Here is a 23,881-nt window from a genome sequence, read left to right on the forward strand (position 1 = left end):
GGCAATTCCTATTTAATATTATCCATTATTTTAATTTTTCTCTTTTTTAATCTTAATTATTTCCAGTGAATTAATATCTTTACAAAACCACAAAATAAAGCTTTCATGGTTGGAATTCAGAGGTTGTAGATTCAATGGAGAACAGCAGTTATTCATGTCTTACACAGGTACTCATTGAATTCCATAAAAGTACAAATAAAGTCTGGAGAGCTTCAGTATTGACTAACTGAACTTCAAGAGCATGCATTTAAGCAAGCATGAAAGTTTTCCCTCTTGCTTTCATATCACTGTTCATCTGAGATATCGATCCACTGAATAATGCTTACAACAGCGACATTTTTGCTGTAGATTTTTTCACAGGTAATAAGCTAGTGAACATTACTTTGGAATAAATGGAATATAACCACCAAAAAATTTCTGGTAGACTGGTAGATTTTGGTTTGTTTTAGGCTGTTTTTTGTGTGTGTGTTTTTTGTTTTTTTGGGGATATATGTGTGGTTTTTTGTTTGTTTGTTCTGTTTTTATTTGTTGTTGTTGTTGTTGTTGTTGTTGTTTTTGCCTTCCCCCCCCCTTTTTTTTTGTTTGCTTGTTTGTTTGGTTTTTTGCTGTTTTGTTTTGAGAGCTGGCAGTGCATATAACACAAAGCTGTAATGTCAGTCAAATTATGAAGATAATCTTGTGATATCTCTTATTCTATCAGGTCAGTGTCAGGGAATCGAGCTACCTAATGTTGCTGTTTGCATTTCTATTAAGAAATGGAGTAAAAATAAAGACTGCTACCCTTGTATCAAACCTCAGTTAAAAGTGTACATTTTGATAAATTACATAAAGGTGCTGGGACTACTACTGTATTGTTTAGATCTCATGATAATGAGAACTGTCCATGTATAAAACCAGTTCTCTGTTCAATGTAGTTATGCAAAGAAGGGAAGCTGAATTTGTATATTATTATGCTATTTATCTTCAATGTAGGATTAACTCTGCCCATTACTTCCTTGTGAAACCTTGTTGTTATCTACTTATTTTTAATTCACTGCTCCTTTAGAAAACAACACTGAAATGCGTGTTTTCCTACTGATCTTAGCAATTTACTTCAGTCTTTGGAGTGGGAGTGAAGACATCTGAGAAATGGTACAGAATGGGTTTGCGAACTGTGGAAGAGGTAAAAGCTGACAAGACCCTGAAGCTGTCAAAAATGCAGAAAGCAGGTAAGGTGAAAATGTCATAAAAACTTGTATCTCGGTGCTCTAAGAACTTGAAAACAGAAGCACAGGGGAAGGCAAAGTTCATTTATACATCTGTTCTCTTGCTGCAGTGTTGTGTCAATACTGAATTATTGGGTGAAAATAATACTTGGACCAGCTGAGCTCCTAATTAAAAATAACGTCATTCAAAACATAGGACTATGCATATTTTTAAATTGCTTGCACAGATACCAAATGAAATCTCTTATACACGAAAATATTAGTGGTTCATTATTGCACAGGTTGTGAAAAAATTACAAAATTGGGAAAACCCAGAATCAGTTTTCAGAGGAGATCTGTCTCCCTCGAGGCAGCCCTACTTTAGTGATAAATCTAGACTTGTAATAAAGTACTTATAAAATTCTTTCCATAATCCTAGCACATCTTAGCTTTAAAGTGTTAAACACGGTTATTTGAATAATGTTGCTTCCCCACAGATTCTGTGTGTGCGCACTGTTTTCTTATATAAGTGAACTAATTTAAACAAAGGAGTTAGTTATATTAAGGAAAACATATTCTGTAATATGACACTAAAATAATGTAACTTTATTTTTGCATTAAATCCATGTGCTTTATATCACCTCAGAATCCCTTGAAATTCGTGGGCTTTGTATCACCTCAGAATCCCTTGGATCAGCTTTCTTATATTTATGCTCCTTTGTCCTTTTTTCTTTTACATGTCATATTCAAGTGTGAAGCAAGCTGCCATACTGGGTTCTTTTGACACAACCTCTGTGATCAGAAATAAGATAGCTGGGGTATTTCACGTACTTCTGAGCCCTGTACTTGTGTAGAACACCATTATTTTGGGAAGATTGCCTTTTGAAGCAGTACATCCAAAAATGCCATTGATGGGAGCTGGTAGGGAAGTCAGAGTAATTTATAAATATTCAGGTCCTCAGATAGTGGAGCAATTATTGTGACTAATATGCTGACAAATTACATGACAAATTATAATGACAAAAATATATATAAACTCTAAGGGCAAAGATGAGGGAAGAAAGAGGCTGTCTCTGGCCTGTGATCCCTTGCATCCACACCACCTGTGATTTGGGCCTTGAATAATGCTGTGTAGATTTTGATATTTCTGTGGAGTGATCAGCACTTTTTGCCTTTGATTTCCAGGGTTTCTCTACTATGAGGACCTTGTTAGCTGTGTATCTAAGGCAGAAGCAGATGCAGTAAGCTTGATTGTCAAGAATTCTGTGTGTACATTTCTACCGGATGCTTTAGTTACCATAACTGGTGGTTTCAGGAGGTGAGTGAAAACAAATGAGGTCACTTGTCTGTTTTATTCAGGTACATTAAAAAGAAGATGTTTGTGTCTTGGAAAAATCAAAGAAGCTTGGTGGGAAAGTATCAGTGTTTGTTTTCAACTTTTTTTTTTTTTTTGCGGGTTTGTTGGTTGGCTTGTTTTTTTTTCAAACAGGAGAGCAATTTTATGACAGTCTCAGGCTATGTGTTTTGTTACTGTAGATGGTTAGTTTTACTGGATCTGAATTCCCAAGGCTGAGACTATTCTAAGGCCATGCTTGAAGGAAAGATACAATAAATAGGCTTAAGGCAGTCTTGGTTTGGTTTTTTGGGGGGGGTGGCTGTGTGTTTGTTTAAGGAGATCTTTGTCACATGAGTTTGAAATGTGCTGAGGCAGTTTGTAGTGTTAGAAGTATACTTGGAGTAAACAGTTACTAAGATGACTATAAAGCACTGGCTAAATTAAATATACACTAACCTCTGTATAGATGGGATGATCTCAGTATTCCTTTCCTGGCTGATTTTTTTTCCTAATAATTTTGATTTTGCTCTGCAAAACCAAACCACAAAGCTGTTGCTTGGAACAATTTATTCTTTCAGTACTTATTTGAAAGCTTTCTTACAGCCACACAGCACAGTACTGAGTCTGGGAATAGTCTTCAGGAGTTCTGCTTTCCTTGCTCTATTCTCAGTCCCCCATTATGTCCTTCTTGTTCTACATGTTATGTTCTTAAACCAAAAAGTCCCTCGTCAGCACTTTAGCTCTTGCTGTTAAATTTGTTACTTCATAAAATTTTGACTATATTTTGAAAATAAAAATATCTTTCAAAAATACTTAAAGTATTCTTGTAGAACTCAAAATATACATTTCTGTAACTCTCATGCACCTAAAACTGGTATGAGAGAAAAAGACAGAAGAATATTAATAAGTTATGTATTACCTGTGTGTTTTATTTTGTAAGCCTAGATAGGTCAGAGACTCAGTCCAGTGCTAAGTTAAGACCTTATATAATTATAATTTCTACATTGCAATGATTATGCTGAATGTTTTTATCATCTTTGTGCTATTTAATGATATTTATAATTATTCCTTGTATATTCTATATTTATTGTAAGAATGTTTGCTTCCTCCAGCTGCATAATTTCTATAAAACTGTCTGGTCAATAAGAACCATAAAGCTTCAGTAGGAACCCTGACTAGAAATATAAGAACAAGATAAAATTTTATGTTCAAAACCTCAAGTGTCATCATTCAATGAGTCTTTAGGAGACATGTGATGGCACTCTCCCCACTGGTGCAAATCAGTCAGGGACCCTGTGTTATTGGTAACTTGGATGTAAATGATTACACATACAACGTATTTGTGAGCTTTGTTGAATACTATTTGCAAAGTTTGAATCTCACAGATCTAATATAAGTGTTTTGTCTTGCTTATTCTTGTGGGGAGATATGATAGTCATTCTCTTTCTTACTAAGAATAAGCTTTAGTATCTCTAAATGTGTATCAAGCCAGAAGAGAAATCATTTAAGTATCTATTGATGCCTACTAGTGGGTAATTCTGTATACTAATTACATGCCTTTAAATGTACAGGAATACATTAAGCTGTACGTTTCAATATGTCAGTCCCAAATGATGTTTTTCCAGCCCATGGAAAATAAATGCTGCAGTGTAGGATTTGCAGATAACTTGATGGATTGAGGTACCTCTTTCAGGCACCTATATTTTAATTGTTAAGTTGCAATAGGGTTGGTTATATCTGTTCTGTTTTGCCTTTCTCTTATAGAGGTAGTATTCTTCAGTAAGAAGTTTGTGTATGTTAAGTAGCTCACAGTTTTCAATTACCAAATTACTTTTCATTCTTTTCATCATTATATATTTTAATAAAATAGGCAAATTGTATCATTTAAACAATTCCCTTATACTACACCTTGTACTGCTAACATAAGAGGAAAAAAAGCTCATGATTGGTCTGAATAATATATTGATTCCCCAAGATCCACATTTGTCTTGCTTTGTATTTCTGTTTCATAACTTGGAAAAAGTGAACAGTTGATTGTTTTCCTCCAGTTTTTTGATTGGAGAGTTGAAAGTCATGAGTCTCATAAACCTTACTACGCAGGAGAACTGGATGAATTACAATGAGCAGAACTTCCATAGTGATCTACAGCTATGGAGATTCAGTAGAGATGAAAGTTACATTATTTTCCCCAAATCTATTATGTACATACATGGATGGATATATTTAATATGTCACCAAATATTTTCCTTTAAATTCCTGACATGTCAAGAAAACAGATGATGTAAAAATTGTTTTAATAAAAATTAAGAAGCATAGTATAAAGTTAAAATAAGTAGTAAGTTTTGTTTTGTTTTATTTTAAATTGCAGCAAACTTCTTTGTGGACTTTTCTTTGGTTTGATTCAGCTTGTAGCACTAATCTTCTGTATGGTTTCTTTTTCTAGTCTTGTAAAAAGTAAAAGAATCATGATGGTAACCCTTCATATCTTCCTAATTTGAAATAATTCAGGAGCAGAAATTAATAAATTAATGAAGTCTGGATGAGTTTATCCCCCTTGCTCTGCTACAGGAACGCTTGGCTAACCACCTGTAAAAAACATTCCTCAAATTTCATTTAATATAGCTTGAATTGAAAGGCTGGGAGAGTTTTTCTTTTTTTTTCATCCTTTTCCAACATTTATCTGGGTCATTTTGAAACAGAAATTGCAACATGGAAATGCATGGAAATACAGAAGTAGAGCAATTGTAGTTATGAAATAAATAAGATACACCCACATGGTGTGGAATGTATTTCATTGTCTATTCAGGGAAGGTGTCAGGGAGGGTGACTGCAGAGAAGGAAGAACCAAAGGTGCTGATAGTGCAGTATAAATCATACCACAGACAATGTTATTTGAAAGCCTGAATTTGCCATGCCAAGTCTGTTTGAATTGGCATGGTATTATTTTCAATGCTCAGCCTTTCTTATTTTGAGATATAAGTTAATAAGACAAATTCTGAGGTGGGGAATTGCACCTCATAAGATAAAAAACCACTGAGGGTGAAGTTTCCCTTCCTACATAAACAGAGGCCCTGGGATGGGGAAAAAAACCCCCTTATTCTAATAAGCAACATCCGTGATTAATAATGCGCTTGTCCCAGATATAGCCAAGGCAGGAGTGTAGTTTAGGCTAATGTGTGTAATCACTTTTAAAGGAGTTAAAGTGTGGAACTGACAACTTTGTTTCCTGGATATTAAAAGGGTAAGTTTTATTCTATGAAGAGAATTAAGGAGATTTCTGTAGTAATAGCATTATCTCGTCTTGTGTATATCACTGCATGCTACAGAAATTTTTATTCCTATTAGCAGTGTGTTAATACTATTAATAGTAATATTAGCATTGTTGTAGGGCTGTTAGTAATCACAAGTACACAAATAACTTCGCAGTAGGTTTCATGGCAGTGAAACTGGAGGAGTTTTTCCCTTTTTCCTGTAGTTCCATGTTAGTATATGGCTTTGGAACAACTTCAAGAAAAGGTTGCCATGCCCTGGAGCATTATGATGATACTCTGTAAGATCCTGGGTTTTAGTGAACTTGATTTAGCTGCTGATACTTGGTTTTGCCACAAGATGTGATCTAGATTGAGGGTTTCATAAGAGCAAAAATTCTTGGAGGATGCACTCCATACTATATGTAGTTTATGGTTTCTATCTCTTTACTGGTTATTCATATCTCAATACATATACCCACAAGCCCCAAATTTGGCTGGAGAAGTTCAGGAAGGGATCTGGAATAAGAATTACATGTAGTAATAACAATATTATATACATATGTATATATAAGAACTGCATTTTCAGGATGGCTTTCTGTGAGCTTTATCCATATAATTCACAAATTACTTACAAATTACATTTCATTTTTATTGTGTTGCATGTAGCACACTCAGTTGTGGTTAGCTCTGCAGTGGTAGAATTGTATCTCTATGATGTAAGGACATGGTTACTGTATCATCAATATGCACTTATTTTTTAGAAAATTATCTAGTCATCCTCTTGGTATTATGGTTTCACTTCTCACTGTCTCAAATATTTACTTAGACACACTTTTGTATCAGTCTTCAGGGAAGTTCTTTCCAGACTTTCTTATTGTTAATTCTGTCCTAACATGAACCTAATTGTAGATCACTATCTCCTTGCTTGAATTTTATATTCAATCAGGATTGATGCTCTGTAAGATTTGTAGATAAGAATTGTTAATAGAAAAGCAATGAAGAGAGCAAAGGACAGGGTCAGTGTTTTTGTCAGGCACCACCGCCATACTTTTGTATATTACAATGCAAAAAATTCATTCCTGTGTGCAGTGACATTTCCTACAAGGCAAAGGGATGCATAAAGTAATGACATGGTACAGGACTCTGGTCTTTCCTGTTCTGTACCAAGAAAATAATTTAAAGATATATCTTCTTTCAGTCTTGGAGATAAAATAAGATGAAATAGCTGAAACAAAGAAACGCTTTGAGAGATTATTTTACAGGTTCATGCAGTGATAAATAACCAAGGTTATTGTGGCACCTTTGTTTCAGAAATAAGACTTCTATATGGCATCTGAAATCACATTTATCTAACTGTGTTGGCACATGCTCATAAATGAGAGACTGTGAGATTGAATGTGTGAAGAATATTATGCTTTCCAAGCTTTTGGAATATGTGCAGGACTTTGTGGTTTATTTAACTGAGTTTGTCGTGGTTTCTGGCTGAACTTCTTGATAAATCATAGAACATTTGATCACAAGTTCTGATCCTGATAAAAAACTCTATTTGACCTTTTGATATTGGATACTTCTGATAATATTATTCTTTTGGAGGCTGTAGATGTTCTACAGTGAGGTTAGAATACCTGACAATGACACCAAATTTTTTTCACTTCTTAGAGTAAATGTATTTGAAGTCCTATTACACAAATTATTTTCTTTCTCCTCAGCTCTAGGATTAAAATAGTTCCATACTTACTAAACTAATAGAATTAATTTTGCAAAAGATTCTTTCATTAAATTTTTAGGCAAACTCCTAAGCAGAGATTTCTTATTCTACTTACACATTGTTACAGTGTACCTTTGCATTTACACTGTTCTTAGATACGGTTATTTCTATGCTTTTCTTTTACTCCAAAACACAAAACTGTGGTAAAGAAAGATATAAACTGTATCCAGGTACTCAAGTTCAAATACTGTAATTTCTGCTCACTTTTTTCTACTGCTGTTAAAATAAGTAAATTTTTTTATCTGCTGGTATTTAATTTTTTTTTTCCAGGGAGAAATCTGCTATAAAGGAGCAGTGAGGCAAGCTGCTCACTGAACATTTCAGCTGATATAGTAATTTGTACACACTCTAATTTAAGCAGATCCTGGAATAATCTAGCAAGTATTCCTGCAACAGACTGAAGAGACTGCTTGGCTATCATTCATGAGCACAGTCTTTCCTCAGATAAACTGTAGCCTACTTTGGATGAGACTTTTAACCTGGAGATGTTCTAATCTGATCTGGCTGGTTTTAAAGATTAGGAAAACAGTTTTCTGCTAATTTTCTCTTTTTCCATTTCTTTTCTTTTCTTTTGTTTTGTGAGTTCTTTTACTCAGAGTTTGGATTAAAAGGCAGATGATGCTAGGTTGTTATCGGACTTAGATGTTTATTATTTTCTTATCTATAGCACAGCTGCACAGGATGTGCCTCTTAGTTAACAAGGTGGAAAATGGCCATGAGTGCTAACTTCCAAGGTCTTTTAAGGTCCATATTACCCAATTATGGAATGCCAAGTAATTTATTTTTACTTATAATCCAAAAACTAACTATTCATGATCCACACTGCAGGTTTTTTGACCCAATACCAGAACACCCAAATCTGTGAAGAAGAAGGAGAAAAGAAAAATAAATCCACACCCCAAATCCTCCATATTGTTACATATATCCCAGAAACCAAAATTTTCTAAACCAAGGGTTCCAACAGCTTTCCTTATCAAACTCCCTAAGATTAGAAGTGTTTGAACTTGAGGTATTGATATGCTGTGAGTAAAAATATTCTCTGGAGGGAGTTAGGAACACTGCAACTGTGAAAGAACAGAGATCATCACTGGTTTCTGTTTTTAATTTTCTGTAATCCATTAAAAATTAAGTTGGGAACGGAGAAAATCAAATTAATGGCTAGCCAAGTCAATTTAGAAGATAATCTATTGGAGTAATTCAGATACTTCCTTTTGTCATTAGAGCTTTGATTATTTTTCCACTCATTTAATCTATTATTAGCCACAATTAATCATGAAGTAGGAACTGATGAATAAGGTATCTGGGAGTCATAAAAAAAAGAACTTTTTAAGAATCCATGAAACTTCATAAAATTGAGTACTCAGCAGAGCATATACTTTGAAAGTCTTTCAAAAACTTGTTGATTCAAAGTTTTTTACTTGCCCTACTCTACCTAACCCCTTCCTACTTTCACAGACTTTTTAGCTCATTAGAAGGATGCTGTTTGGCTATGTACCTCTCTCAGCTCTAAAACTAGTTCAAGTGGTGGGTCCAGCATGGAGCTGACAATGCAGGTGGCTGATTCTATGAAGGCAGAAATTTCATACTCTCTATGTAGAGCCAGAAAACCCCCTGCCTTAGTCTTACAGTTTCCACAATCACCCTACACCTTCTGGAATGCATTTGTAAGAGCCTTTATAGCGTTTAGTGTTTTCTGTTTCCTATCAAGTCTGATGGTGACTGCTAGTAAATAAACCAGAGCAATACAAATAATGTTATGAAGCAAGATATGAAACCTCAGACTGTATTATTTTGGGACTGTTAAAGTCTCTTGTATTGGCTTTTTCTCTTTTTTAAAAAAACTGAATTGGAAAAAATGAGAATGAAAACCAAAACCAGGGGTTTCCATTTCCTTGTCAGGCAGTCAATCTGAAATTTTACTTATGTACTGATACACGATCAGATTTGTTACCATTTTAATCTAGACAAAGTTTTCATTTGAAACTGATGAAAGTTTTTTAAGTTACTGCATTGATGGATGCTTTGTGCTATCAACAATATTTGTTATTACAGCGTATAAGGAATGTTGGAGTGGCATTTTCAAATTGCAAAGGCAAGCTTGTGGTGGCAAAGCAGCATATTGCAGGTACACTACTAGAAGTAAGACAGGAAATTGTCTTAAAAATAGATTATTTCTTTACACATCTTCATGTCTTAGTCATTTGATATCCAAATGAATTCAATGTTAAAATGAAAACCAAAGTGAGCAATTACTAGAATAAAAGACAGTTTCTACATGAAGGAAGAACAGAATGACAGCTAATGATGGTATTTGAAAAATTTTTCTCATTTTGTTTTTTTTTCTGATTTGCCCTGTAAGGTCACTTTCAATCATTTTTGCTATGTAAGGGTCAGCCATTTGGCACTTTTAGGTTTCTAAATTATATGGAAATACTTTTGGAATGCTTGCCACTGCATAAAACCAAAATGTTAATGGCTTCACTAAGTCAAATTAAATTTTAATGGCCAGGGTTTTTAATTTTTCCTTTTAGCCCATTCACATCCTTTAAGTAGCATTAAATGTGATTCAGTTGTCTTCTAATATCACAGCTGACCTGAATAGCCTTTTCAATTAGACTTTTAGATGAAGCAGATCTGATACATTCTAAATAAATAAAGATCTCTTTTTATTGGTTAAATGCTGATATTCACAGCTCGTTTAATCCATTTATAGAGATGCAATGTCAAAAGAAGAACATTTTTTGTTGTGCAGTGCTAGTGATAATGTGCAGAGATGAGACAAAAAATCACACCTTTGTTTTGTCAGTGAATGGAAATTAAGGAAGAGAAACTCAAAAAGATCTGTTTAAGACTTTAAGAAAGATGCATAACTGAGAAATGATGAAAATTATTTGACCAGAAGTCACACTTTAAAAGCATTTTATGAAATGGTGTGAAGAATTGTTAGTTAACAATGCACATTCCCCTCATAAATTTATTGACTTCTTACAAATAATCTAATACCTAAACAGTAGATGTCCAAAGTTTGTTAAATTGGTTCATTCGATACTAATGTAAAATGTTTTCATTTAACCTTTTCATGGATTATTTTACTGTTTACAACATAGCATGCCTTTTACTTCCACAAAAAGTAATAGAAATAGTTAGAAATCTACCATAGTTTGTTCAAAAGCATCTTTGATGTTTCCATAATTCTGTTTGATGTTTGTTCTCAATTTTGGATGACAGTGTCTCAAAACCTTCACTATGTAACAGAGACAACCCACTGTGATAAAACCTTCCCTGTGTATGAGGGCAGGCATGGGGAAAGAGGCTTCTGGGTTTACTGCTCAGCATGGAATAGAACAAAAGCCATCTGGGGTGTCTGATATGTAGAAAGCTGGGCTAAGAGTGATTTGGACTGTAGTTGTATCATTTCCACTGGCTTTGCTTATCAAAATGCAAGAGAATGGTGTTTTCGTTAGCTAGAGCAGATTTCAGCACTGAGTTTTGCCATTTTAGGAGCTTGTGTGAGTGTCAGATTATAACTAACAGCTAACTTGCTTTCTCCTGATGTGAAGTCCCAGCTCTGAAACAAATACCAATCTCTCATGACGGCTGGCTCATTAGACCCACCTAAGTGGAAAGGAGCAGTGACAGCTGTCAGTACAAATTACAGTATTCCCAGCTCCGAACTGCAGCGGCTTCTGCACTGCCACTCTTTAAAATAATATAACATTAGAATTCCAAAAATGTAAAAACAGATTTTGCATTATTTGCACAATTTTCTGGACAAGTTAGGCCAAAGTGAATATTTTGAAAAGTTATAAAAGGAGGTTATAATACAATTATTTATAGTCCTAATATATCAGTGAAAAATACTTAATAATGTATATTCTACTGACCCCATTTTAAAAGGTTAGCAATAAAAACTGTTGTGGTTTTTATTGTGCTAGGTTAACTGAAAAGTATTAATTCATCATTTTAGAGCAATTAGCATATGCACTACTGGTTACTATTTGCATTATGGAAATTAAACATGTAAATTACTAAGTTCTGGTATGACATATTAAAAACACTCCTCTGGTGTTTTGGAAGGGGAAATGCTTTGCCTTTCCTTGAACACAATTCTTCTAATATACAAGTACGTAATTTTCAGTGAGCATAAAACATGTATTAAATAAATCCAGAAAAGGTCTTTTGTATAGGACACAGGCACTGGTGCTGAGACAGTCTGAATAGGATACCACATCCAAAAAAAAAAAAAAAAATCATATTAAGTCTGACTGCCCCAGGTATTATTATAACATATAATTGGGCTGAGGCAGGGAAGCAGGTTGCATGATACAGAGCATGTACTAAAATTGATTTATCAGTATAATTTAATAAACTGGAAAACCTGCTTCCTGCATTAGGGTTGAACTGTTGCTCTTTGAATGTTTTGGTAATTTGGGAGTAGGTTAGTATGATATGTCATGAGGGAATAAAAGCTCTTATGATTTAAAAGGAAGTTGTAGAAATAATTGGTACCTAACATCAACGTGTACAGAGATGTATTCATAGAATGAATAAGCTTCATTTTCAAGCTCTGTAGAAAGAAGGACAAGCAACTCTTTACAAGAAAAACTCATCCAATGTGAGTGATCGCAACCTTAGAAATATTCTGTAGCAGAGTCGTGTTATATTTGCTGCAATTAATTTGAAGTGTATAAGATAGGGCTCAAGCTCGTTCTTTTTCGTGCTACTGATATTAGGCATATTATGTTGGGAGTATGATAAAGGGAGAATATGAATAAGTAATTTCCACTAAGTTTTGAATTTTATTACATGCTTCATTATGCATAAGAAAATCTAAATTCTGTGAAGATTTGATTCATTCTTTTTGGATTTTATCTTTGTGGCTTTTCAGCAATGTTTGTCTTGTTGTTTGCTGGTTTTGGTTTTTTCATTTTAGTTCTAGGGGATAGGAGAATTTGTATATTGCTGTTTGGGAAGAAGTATTGCAAGCCAAAACATATCAGTGGTGTTATGGAACAGCTCTATAGCCAGAAACTAAATCAGTGAATTAAGTAAATCATACATTTATGTTTAGGGTTACCTGTAACATAACTACCAAAATATTTATAAGTATTGTTTGTTTTCTGTGAAAATTTTCAATTCTCAATGAAAAACTGTGCAGAAATGTAATTCTTTTCCTGGTAGGGCTATAATTCAAGTGGGTTTTGTTTCTTTAGCAAAGTGAGTTTTCTAATCAGAATTTCTCTTTCATGATTAGCCTCAGCTATAGAAATTTCATACTGATATAGTGTCATTTCATCTAAAGACAAGGGTATATGCATCTGCAAGAGGTAGTCAGGGGCACAGAAACCAATATGAAGCATCACAGTGCCTTTGCAAGATCACTGAAATATTTTGTTTGAAGTTTTAGACAACAAATTGAATTGAGAACTTGTACTAAAACATTTCTGTCTCATTTATTTTTAACTGTCTACCTAAATCCTTTTGCTTTTTCTCATTTTCTTGACCAGCTCTGCTAAATCCTCACTGTGAATAATAGATCGAGTGATTAGGGAGAACAAACAATCAACTATAATTATCACTCAGAATTTGTAGCAAAACCAAACATTTCAAGTTGTTAGTGAGGTTTTTTAAAAATGGTTTGTGTTTTTGCCTTTTACATGGATATTGTGGGGAGGCATCATATTTTGAAGTACTGTTCTGAAGAGTCACAATAATTGGAGAGTCTCTTACAGACATTTGACATGAATTCAGCTAACATCATGCATTGATTTCTGAAATGCTCAGTCAGGGAATTTAAATGGTTCAATTTTAATACTTAGGCCAAATATATTCAAGTCTAATATTTAAAATGTACTACTTGAAAAATATTTTCCATATATGGATCAGCACTAAGGATCTTACAAATATATAGCTATAAAGTAAAAAATATTCATGGTACTACATAAAACTGGTAAATAAAAAATCTTCTAAAAGTTATAGAGCATTAGGTACAAGGAGGACTATTAAGATAGTGGAATATACTCAAGGAAAGATGAAGTAGCAAGATTAAAAAAAGAGGAGGTTTCAGATAAAGTAGTAAGATAAAAGAGAAACATAAAGCAGAAGCAGTCAAATCAAAGACATACATGGCTTTGATGAGATGGAGATGCCTATTTTGATAGATCTTTTCCTCACATGTTATCTATAAAATAGTTTCATTGGGGTTCACCTGCTAAGAAGAGGATACCTTACAAAATCGAGGCTGCTCAAGGTGGGAATGGAATGAGGAGAGAGAGACAGAACAATTGTCTTCATAACACTAAGAGACATGCCAAAGAATGTGACATTCTTTCTAGAGGAAAATCAAATCAGAACTCTGCATAAAGAGTAATTGAAACAAAACTCTGGCAGCAGTCTTGGATTAAGTTCCCAGCAGTAAAGACAACTGTAACTTAGCATTAATAGGCCAAGGATAGGGCTTGGCTATGATTAAGAGGCTTAATTAATGTGCTAAGAGAGAATAGTGCTAATGATATGTCGCCAGCTTTCTGTTAAACATTTCTAGGTGCACCAGAAAACAAGTGTCTATTTCTTGTTTTGTTTCAGACAACGGTACTTAAGCATCTCTTACCTACAAACTGCAGTGCCTGTGCCTAAGTGATTCAGGAGAGAAATAGAAACAATTTAATACATTTTGTCTTTCTTGCAGTCTTTCTTGGATGTGTGTTGTTTCCTCTGAGAGGTTTCTGATGCCTGAGTGTTCTTGAGTATATTTCTTACTGTTAGCATGCTTTACTTGTAAGGGTCTCAGGGCATCTGTGTCAGAGATGAAGTTGTTCTTAAAATTTTGCATTCTCTTAGTGAACAGTTACTGTGACAAACAATGGTGTTCTGTGGTTCACCATGGGCAGAAGAGGTTTTGCAGGCTCAGATGCCAGGTGGTTCAGAGACTGCAGGATCAAATGCCTAATGTTTAGAGTCAAGATATCAAAAATCAGTTCTAATTATACTATGTAATGTACTGTGTCATTTTTTCCATGGTTTTATTCCTAGGAACCTGGCTTGAAAACAGGACGTTTATAGCAGAGTTTACTTATTGCTGATATACTCTTTAGCAGGAGTCAAAGTTTATTGTATACTGGTTAGTTGCTGTAAAGATGGTTGACAGCACAAGCTAAGAATGATGTTTTCCTGTCAGATAATCATGAGAAAAGCTGCAAACATTGGTGACCTTGCAGCCAAGGGATACATTTTGCAGATCCCTGTGAGCAAGAGCAGCCATAACATTTTAATTAAGTGTGACATGATCTTGCTAGTGGTGTGGGGACATGATAACAAGGATCTAGCTTCTAGTTAAATTTTTTTTTGTTACAATATGAGTCAGACAGGATATTTTCTACATGCCAGATAACAAGGAAAAGACTAAAAAGTTTTACAATAAATCATTGTATGATTTTAAGGCATAAATTAAAAGATAGTCAGAAATAGTCCTTTTAGTTGCTTTCAGTTTGGAAAGGGTGGAATATATTATGGATTGTTGCTGTACTACGGGAGAGGTGGATGGAAACGTTTCGTGCAATCTTTTTGAAGAATGGAAAATTGGCATTAAATAGCAGCAAAACCTGATAAGATAGACTTGGTTTTAATCATCTGCTATGATAGCTGTTCCATCATATCACTTGGGGCTATCTTGGAGAGCAAAACCCCCAAACCCATTAAAGCCTTGTGGATTGCTTCTTCTCATATACATACTTATAAACTCATGCTAGTTCATAAAGTAATAACCTTACATGCTGTATCCTGTGCTATCAAGGACGGCAGAATATTTTCCTTCTATCTTGGCATATCTTACCCTAGACACAGGTCCAGTAGGTATTCCTGATTATCTGATCCTGTTGCAGAGGTTAATGTGTCCAGTTGCACCTAATTTGTTTACATTAGTAATAATATCCTCATTGGATATGATATCCAACGGGGATGTTATTTATTGGATGTAATATCCTTATTTCATTGCTGCTTATGAAATGTCTTGATGTTGTTATAGTATGCATTTGTATCTGTACAATAAATGGTACTACACCGACACTTAGCTGACATAGATTTTACCCTCACCATTCCAATCTTATAAATAAAACATGAACAACCTATCTGTCCATTTTCACTGAAAGGTCAGTGGGAGCTTGGACATTGATTTCAGTTGAATCATGACAAAATAGGGGGACATTTTCAACTGATTGTTTGAGAAATTGAACTGGCAAGAAACGGTGACCCAGGGAATGGATCTTCACATTTCACCTGAATATTAAACTATACCTATACTGTACCTATATTGAATGGGACATTGGAATGTCCCATTGCCGGAGGTCACAAAACAATGCAGTTTGAAAAAGTCAGGATTGCTTTCAGAAAGAAGTCAGAAGAATAGAAGAAATATGACATGACTTGTTCTTTGAAAGACTTTCTGAAAATATATGGCTGGAGCTTTACAGTATCTGGATCAGGAAGGGCACAGAGAGAGCTCTAAGAAGCTACATTCTCAAGCAGAATATTTCCTTGCCATGGGTTGGGAATTACGGAAGTTGGTTAGCAATAATCAGAGAAGTTTTCAATTTAGAATTAAATCGACTAAGTCAACTTCATGAGCTCCTTAGGCTGATGGAGAATCACATCTTGAAGCAGAGCAAGGGAATTTTGTAAAGGAGGGTAACAAGATTTCACAATGGAGGGATTTATTTGAGTTAGAAGTTAAGATTTAATGACAGGCTTGTCCACACTTTAAAAGGCTTTTTTGGTATGCTTATACTTGTAGAATATATTGGCAGCCTTTCTCTGTGGAGATGCAGCATTCCTTTGATAGTATAGTTTAAATGATTTTCTCAAATGGAATAACCTATTTTGGCCCAAAGGGTGTAACTATTTCAGCTTCAGGGAACTGCTGGCAAACAGTGTGCATTCACACCACACAGCTCCCTTGGCAAACTACTGATGCAGACCAAGTAGACAACTTTTGAATTTCAGTTTGTTTCTCTGTAAAAGTCTAGTTTTCTAAGTGTATACTATAGATTAGGAGTAAAGTCCTCTTCTGTTAGACAAAATTAGTAGATTGCACAATCCAAGTTAAGTACTGAAAGAGAACAATCTCATTTTCTCTGCATTATGTGCCTGTAAAATTCCCACTTACCTTACTTGCAGTAGGGGTAACTACTACTGCAAATGCAGTTATTGAAAATCTGTATGTCAGCTCAGTCCTGGAAAGATTTCACAGTTCACACTAAAAATTTGAGGGAGTGAGCAATTTTCTTAAATCTAACCAGATTGTACATATGCTTGAGGTTTAAACTGTGCGTATTTTTTTCAGAAGTACTTGAGTAAAACTTTAGCATCTTAGTAGAAAGGCTGGACTCAAACTCACCATGCTGCAGCTGTCTGCTGGGAGCTACACAAATGTTTAAATTGAAATTAGTGTATTATATTCCCTTTGATGGAATAGATTGATAAAATACCTTAAAGTAATCACAACTAATGTAGAATTACGCATATTGCCCCAAAATGCCAGAATTCAAAAGTTGGCTTCTCATATCTTTGTCACTAACCTATCCAATTGTTAATTGCATGAACAATTACATATGCTTCTTGGCCATTACTCCATCAGCTCAAACAGAAGTGTTAATCCTTTATTTTAGAATTTCTGGGAGATGTCTTTTTTCTGGTTGTCTTTCCCCTGCCCAGTCTCCCCCCCACCCACCCACCACCACCACTGTGGATGCAAGCAATCTATTTCTCAGTTCAAGGAATTGTAATAGAAAAACTGTCATGTTTATATAACTTCCAGTACAGCTGAGCAGGAAGCAAATAGAAACCTTTATTTTTACGGTATGTTGATTCTACAGATTGTCCCATAACTGCCAAGTAAGTGAAACCCAGGCTGAACATGTAATATCATTCAGACATTCTGAAAATGCATGTTTCCTTCCTCACATGAACATTAATATTGTCTTTTAAGTTGTTTAAAGTGAATGCTTTGATTTTTAGAAATGCCAAATTAGACATGCATGAAAAAGAACTTGTTGATAAAAGTTTCTGTGACAAAGGGATATGTTAAAGGAATAAGCCTTTTGAAACACTCAAGAGAATTAGCTAGAGAGAATTAAAATGGACAGGGTTTGAATTCACATTTTCAATCTACTGCCAGAAAACTTCAGGACAGCAGAAATTGTTGCTATGAAGATGATTGTTAAAGTATCAGTATAGAAAAATAACTTTTACTTTCTTCTTTAAACTAAAATACCATATCTTAAATATAAGCTTCTACACATTTATGAGATTCTGAGTAAAATAGAAATATAATTCTGAACCAAGCAATTTTGTCTTGGACAAAAAAAAATCTAAACTGATAAATGGAAACCACCTTAGTTGCAAAATAATTTTTTTACTGATTACAAAAAAAATAGTGTGACAAGTAATTTAATGAAAGCATTGTTTTTAATATACACCTTTCATAATTAATAATGCAGACTTTTGTTTACTTATTTCAGTAAATAATTTGAATGCAGCCGGCCTTTCTGTTTTTTCTGCTGCATTGTTAATGATGTTGAAGAGATCACTAGGTTATTGTTCTAGAAATATATCTCTCACTTAGTTGAGGTTTTGCTTTGCAAATAATGCTTTTTGAAATGTGGCACCAGAGCAGTTTATGCACCAGCTGAGATGGAAACAAAAAACTGGAAAGCTTTCTGACTTATCAATCTAGAATGTCAATGCATTGCAAGCATTCCATCCTACCTTTAGGTATTTGGAGCACATATATAATCTACAGCCAGCTCTGGCCAAATGTTTTGTCTGGCAGAACACCAGCAGAATGTGGATGATGCACCTGAATTGGTCTTGTAACAAAATAATAGCTACACATAATGGATAATCCAGATCTAGAAGGGTCCAGCGCTTTCCCGATTTGCCGGAGTCTGTCCTGAAAAGTGCCAGTCACCAATTACCTCCAAAAAAGACAGAAGTCCTAAAAAACTTAACCTTCTCTTTCATCTTCTGATTTTAATTTATTTTTGGATAGAGGGAGAGGTCATTTTCTTTACCTTCCTTTCTTAGTGTTTTGTTTGTTGTTGTTGTTTTGATGTTGTTTTTTTTGCTTGTTTGGTTTTTTTTTTGTTTGGTTTCTGTCCCTAAAGTACATCATATTCTCTGATAATTCACCAAAATATCTGGCGTCTGAGTACACTGATCTCTTAGTTGTACTCTTCAAAATTAGAGGTAGTTGAATTTCCTTGTCTCCCAGTTTGCATAATTCTAAAGTCACCTTTAAGGCTTTTAATTAAGCCAAAAGAAACTAGGTACTTCAGGATGTCTGAGCAGGTCTAGTCTGAGATGCCTCCTCTTATAAATAATAAAAACATACCTTATTTCCAGTCAAGTCTGATTCCTCAGTACTTACCACATATTGGAATATGTTCTTTTTTCCTGCAGGTTTCAGAATAATTAAAATCTGTAAGATTTCTAGTAACTAAGGATGCTGTACCACTGTCTTACATGCTGTTTCTTAAGAGTGAGAAACCTTGTTTCCGTAGAATATGCTGACAGAAGAGTTTACACATGCAAAACTAGGTAGATGTTTTAAGAATATTCATCTGCATACCTCACATTTCAGCTGAATATATGAAATCCTCAATCCACATCAATACTTATTGGACTGTATATCTTTTTTGAACAGTGTTTAAGTGGTTTTGTTTTGTCATTGATTGGCACTGGGCAAAATTTGTTTATGCAGGAAGTTTCTATGATGTCTTTTGAAAAACTTGATTGAAATGAAGTGTAATTTAAAGGATTTGCCAAGACAGCAAAAGCAAAACTTCAGCAATGTATGTCATGGCTTTAAATAAAACTGTGACAGATTGGTATGATACATTTCATAAGCTTTAAAGCCTGAAATTACATGGACAGCTTCCAGGTACAGTTGCGTTATTTATATGAAATTGAGACAGCACTTGCAGTGATTCAAAGCTTAAGCATAGTTTTATTTTGCTTGGTGGAATAGTGAATTTACTCCAAACAGAAGATTCAGAGAGGCTAAAGTCATCTTGTGTGCAAGCCAAAAGTGATAAATATTCAACATCAGGGTATAATTGGTGACAGCCACATTCAGGCATCGATGTCATTGAAAGAAGACAAATATGTTCTTCCCACAGAGGAAGAACTGCTTACATGTGTGAGTGACTGTGCACCAGAACAGGTTGCCCAGAGAGGCTGTGCAGTCTCCCTCACAGGAGATATCGAAGAACCACCTGGATGCGATTCTGTGCAATGTGCTCTGGGATACCCCTGCTTGAGCAGGGAGGTTGGACCAAAGGACCCACTGGGGTCCCTCGCAACCTGACCCATTCCATGAAAGCCAGAGGGCAACAGCACCATCCAGGCTGTGCAACTATTCCAATCCCTAGAGAGAGCCATACTTTCTAAATAACAAGTAGGTGACTAAATTCTTATGTTGGCCATTATCCCATTTTGTTGTCTTAGTAGAACCAGACTGGTGGAAGACTAGCTTTATGAACTATTTTAATAGTGTACAGGAAAATACAATTTTGCAATAGTTTTTCACAGAAATTACTTTTCTATTTTTAAACTCTGAAGTTAAGGTTGGAGAGAAGTAGTTTCAGCATGTGAATAATAGGTGGTCCTCCTCAAGATAATGCATACAAAAATAGGTGAATCACTTTTTAAAAAATGTTTTTGTGATTTTTTTTTATCAGTTCTTCAGATTTTGAGTTCCATTCAGATTTTCATGTTGTTCCATGACTATGGTTTTCTTAGATGCTAGTGCATAAGAAAATCCTTACACAGTCTTATTTTAAACCAAATATGCTTTGAAATAACCATTTGGCTAAAGGTACACAGAAAGCAATATATAAACACACCATTCACCATTCATTGTTTTCACAGGGCAGGGAAATATTTTCAGGATTTTGCATAGGGTATGTTTAACACATTAAATAATTTAAATGCAAATAATCTAAGAGAGCTTTCTAAGATCAGTGAATAGCTCTAAGTTTAGCTACACTGGTCATTTAAGGTCCTCAGTTGAATAACTGCTTTCTGATTTATCTTTTCCTTTTATTGCATTAAATATCTGTTGAAGCAAAACTTAAAGCAAACCCATCATCGTGACATGAAGAGGAGTACCCAAGTGTCGTGTATGCTGCGAAATATCTGAGTTTCTTTTGGGTCATAAAAGATACAGTCAAGCATAGCATGACATACTTTGGTCTTTGAAAGTGCATTTAATGAGACGAGGTGAATGCCATGCATTACTGCACTTTTTTTGAGGCAGCGTAGTCACTGAGGGTGAAATTATGTTTCAAGTAAATTTAAGTGCTATTGCACAGGTTTTTCACTGTTTCTCTTCACTTCATTGATTTTTACCATCAGAACAAAACTTGTAGAAATAACCAGCGATGTGCTCCCTTCTGCTGCAGCAGGTAATGCTTCTTTCTCCTGACTTGATACAAGAAGATCTTTTAAGTAATTCATTCTCTGCATTGTTAGGTCTTTCCCTAAAAATCTTCTCGAACAGAAGCTACGGGTGCACAATAGCAGCGATATCCTGCTGAATAAATGAGAAACCAAAAATGCTTGTTTTGTGTATCCTATATTAAAGCTGTGTTCCTTATGCTGTCTTGTAAGGTTTCTGCTCCTTAAAGGGAAGAGCTTTTTCCCAATGCTGCTTCACTGTAGAGTTGGATTAACTTCAAAAATAAAATAAATATGTTCCACAGCCATGGAAAATGGGTTCTGCCTCCAGTGAATTAGAATTACTGTTACACTAGGCAAGAAAAATAGCATTTTAATGAAGCGTCCACCCTCAAGCACTTTTTCCAGAGAAGATACCTGTGAATCTTTGCCAAATACTTAAATAGTTCAGCTGGGTTTATGTTGAATTACTTGGCTGGGTGAAGAAGCTGCTATATGCTACCTTTGGCAATTCAAACCTTTGTAGAAGCCTGATTTATAGCTGTCCAGGGGAACAGTTCTCAGTTTTCACTGTTTTTATTTCAGAGACAGCGTAACCTAAATAATTTTATTCTTAAATTAGTGGGAAAGTAATTCTGCAGACAAAGCTATGACAGCAATTTTTTTTCCTACAAATTCCCTCAAAATGAACCAGGGTAGTTCTTATAACCATATGGTATCTTTTCAGTAAAATATATCATTATTTCAGTTTTATTTTTAATTGTCTTTGCTAGTGGCAGAATTTATTTCAGTTGATTTAATTAGATTACTGCTATTTCAGACATCAATCAGCATCCTATTAAACCATCTCACAGATATTAATTATACCCCAGAAGAGCACTCTAATGTACAGTCAGGGAAGAATTAGTCCTCAAGGGGCAGGAATTCCAGAATTTCCTTTGATATGGAATAAAAAGTCTCAGTCTGGCTTTAGAATTCTGGAAATATTCAACTCAAAATTTTTATCAGCTGGTGCAAACTAAATGCAGTAGGTTGACTGAAAGGCTGGGCCTTGAACTCAGGAGTCCAGCTACAAAATGTTAGGACAGGTATCTTCCCACGCTGGCACTTTTCATCTCCACGGGTGTTTTATTGTACCTTACCACCTATGTAGCATTAGAAAGAAAAGAGAATTAATTTTGACCCTGACTGGGAACCACTAGTGTCAAACTGCCTTCAAAGGCAATTAGGATCTAATTCAAATAACAACCAGGAGAGCAGAAATTATCTGAAGAAGCCGTATCTGTCTTCTACAGAGCCCTGATCGGATCTTGGTTTATTATTTTCCTTGTTGCTTCAGGCATGTTACTTTATTTTTGAAAAGCAGGTACTGACTGTGTTGGCCTTCACTGAATCAGGGGTATAACAAATGACAATTGCCATAGATACTTGCAATGTTAAGATGGGGAGGAATCTTCTTTGTTATTATTTTTTAATAACTGTCCTCAAAATTGTCTAGTACTTGTAATTAATTTTTGCATAAAGTAACCTGGTAATCTCTACAGCTCTGTCTTCCTATTTACTACCCTGTCCTGCAATGGAAGGTGTTTCTGAGTTTTAATTCTGGAATCAGAGTGATCTGTGACTCTTAAAACTCCAAACTTAGGGAAGCATAATATGGCTTTATGTGATAAATTGTATAGATGAGCCTTCTGTCTAATTTGATGAACTATAAAATGGCATCTTGCTTCTGGCATCCTCATTGATCTTATGTCTTTGTCGTGTTTAAGTGGAGATCAAGCACCTAGAGAACAAATGAAGCTGGTGGTAGAGTTTGGCAGGGTTGGGAGCCCCTGGTTTATTCTGACTGAATGTTCCCTCATCTCCTCTCCCTCGACTGACAAAGTGGTCACTGCACAATGCAAGTCAGGCTTGCTAACACTTACATTTTGTATTCTGCTGTCTGTGCTTTCTCTGTGTCAGTGTTTTTGGATTGTTAACTTTGGTTGAGTTGCTTTTGCACTTCAGTGAGCATTTATTTTCTTGCTACCTACTCGATATGTATGTGAACCACCATGGCATTGACACTGTTGAATCTAAATGTTGTTTTGAAAATGTGGAGCTGACCTGAATGAATATTAAGGAAAACTCCTGAGCTAAAGCTGGAAGTGATTTGAAGAACAGCTTATGTGTGGTGTACAGGGCTTAGCTGGTAATTAATGCTAGCAATGGGCTGCTACAGTATTATGCTGCTACTACTCTCTACAGTCAGAATTTGTCAGAATCTCTATTTGTCAGAATAGAGAGTTTCATTTTACTTCAAATAAATGTTACAGCATTTTATTGTAATTTGGAAGACACTTTCTGTCACAAAATAACTTTCTAACATCTTTTAACTATTACCCAGTTCCTGCTGCAAATGAAACAACCATGTTGCAAACATAGTAATTTCTTCCGTTTAACAAAATCCTTCAGCACAAAATCACCCTTGCACAGATCTGATTCTGCTCATTTCCTGTCAGTGTACTAATTGTATAACTAGCAAAGGTTAATGTCCTTCTGAGTCAATAAAGCCACTTAGTCTGGGTCCAGATTTCAGACCTGAAAAAAGTTTGGGGGAAAAAATGTGCTGGAATAATGAATTTCTGATTAAATTCTGAATTCAGTAAATTCTCTTTAGGCAAAATATTCAGAGAATTTTACTTATTGGTCTAATTTGTAGACTACTACTTTTCTGTTTTATTAAAACTCTAATAATTTATATCTGAAGGTGGGACATTGTGTAACAAGGTTTTGAAAATCTGTAGTATCAGAGCCAAGAATTATTCTGTAACTATTTTACAATTGATAGAATTCTTCTTCTGTCAAACAGCCAGGATTTTACTTCCTATGTAATAGTCGTAGCACTGTC

General features: G+C 35.0%; 1 protein-coding gene across 15 annotated transcripts in view; it reads left to right on the forward strand.

The window, feature by feature from the left end:
• The window catches only part of DNTT (DNA nucleotidylexotransferase), a 140,087-nt gene that overhangs the window by 76,159 nt on the left and 40,047 nt on the right, over positions 1-23,881 (forward strand). For all 15 annotated transcript variants that reach the window (XM_069019745.1, XM_069019741.1, XM_069019753.1 and 12 more), the window contains 2 exons: positions 1,085-1,208; positions 2,370-2,502. In XM_069019745.1, coding sequence (XP_068875846.1) covers positions 1,085-1,208; positions 2,370-2,502 — 257 coding nt within the window. The remainder of the gene's footprint in view (positions 1-1,084; positions 1,209-2,369; positions 2,503-23,881) is intronic.

The sequence above is a fragment of the Aphelocoma coerulescens genome, chromosome 6 (genome assembly GCF_041296385.1).
Source record: "Aphelocoma coerulescens isolate FSJ_1873_10779 chromosome 6, UR_Acoe_1.0, whole genome shotgun sequence".
NCBI lineage: Eukaryota > Metazoa > Chordata > Aves > Passeriformes > Corvidae > Aphelocoma > Aphelocoma coerulescens.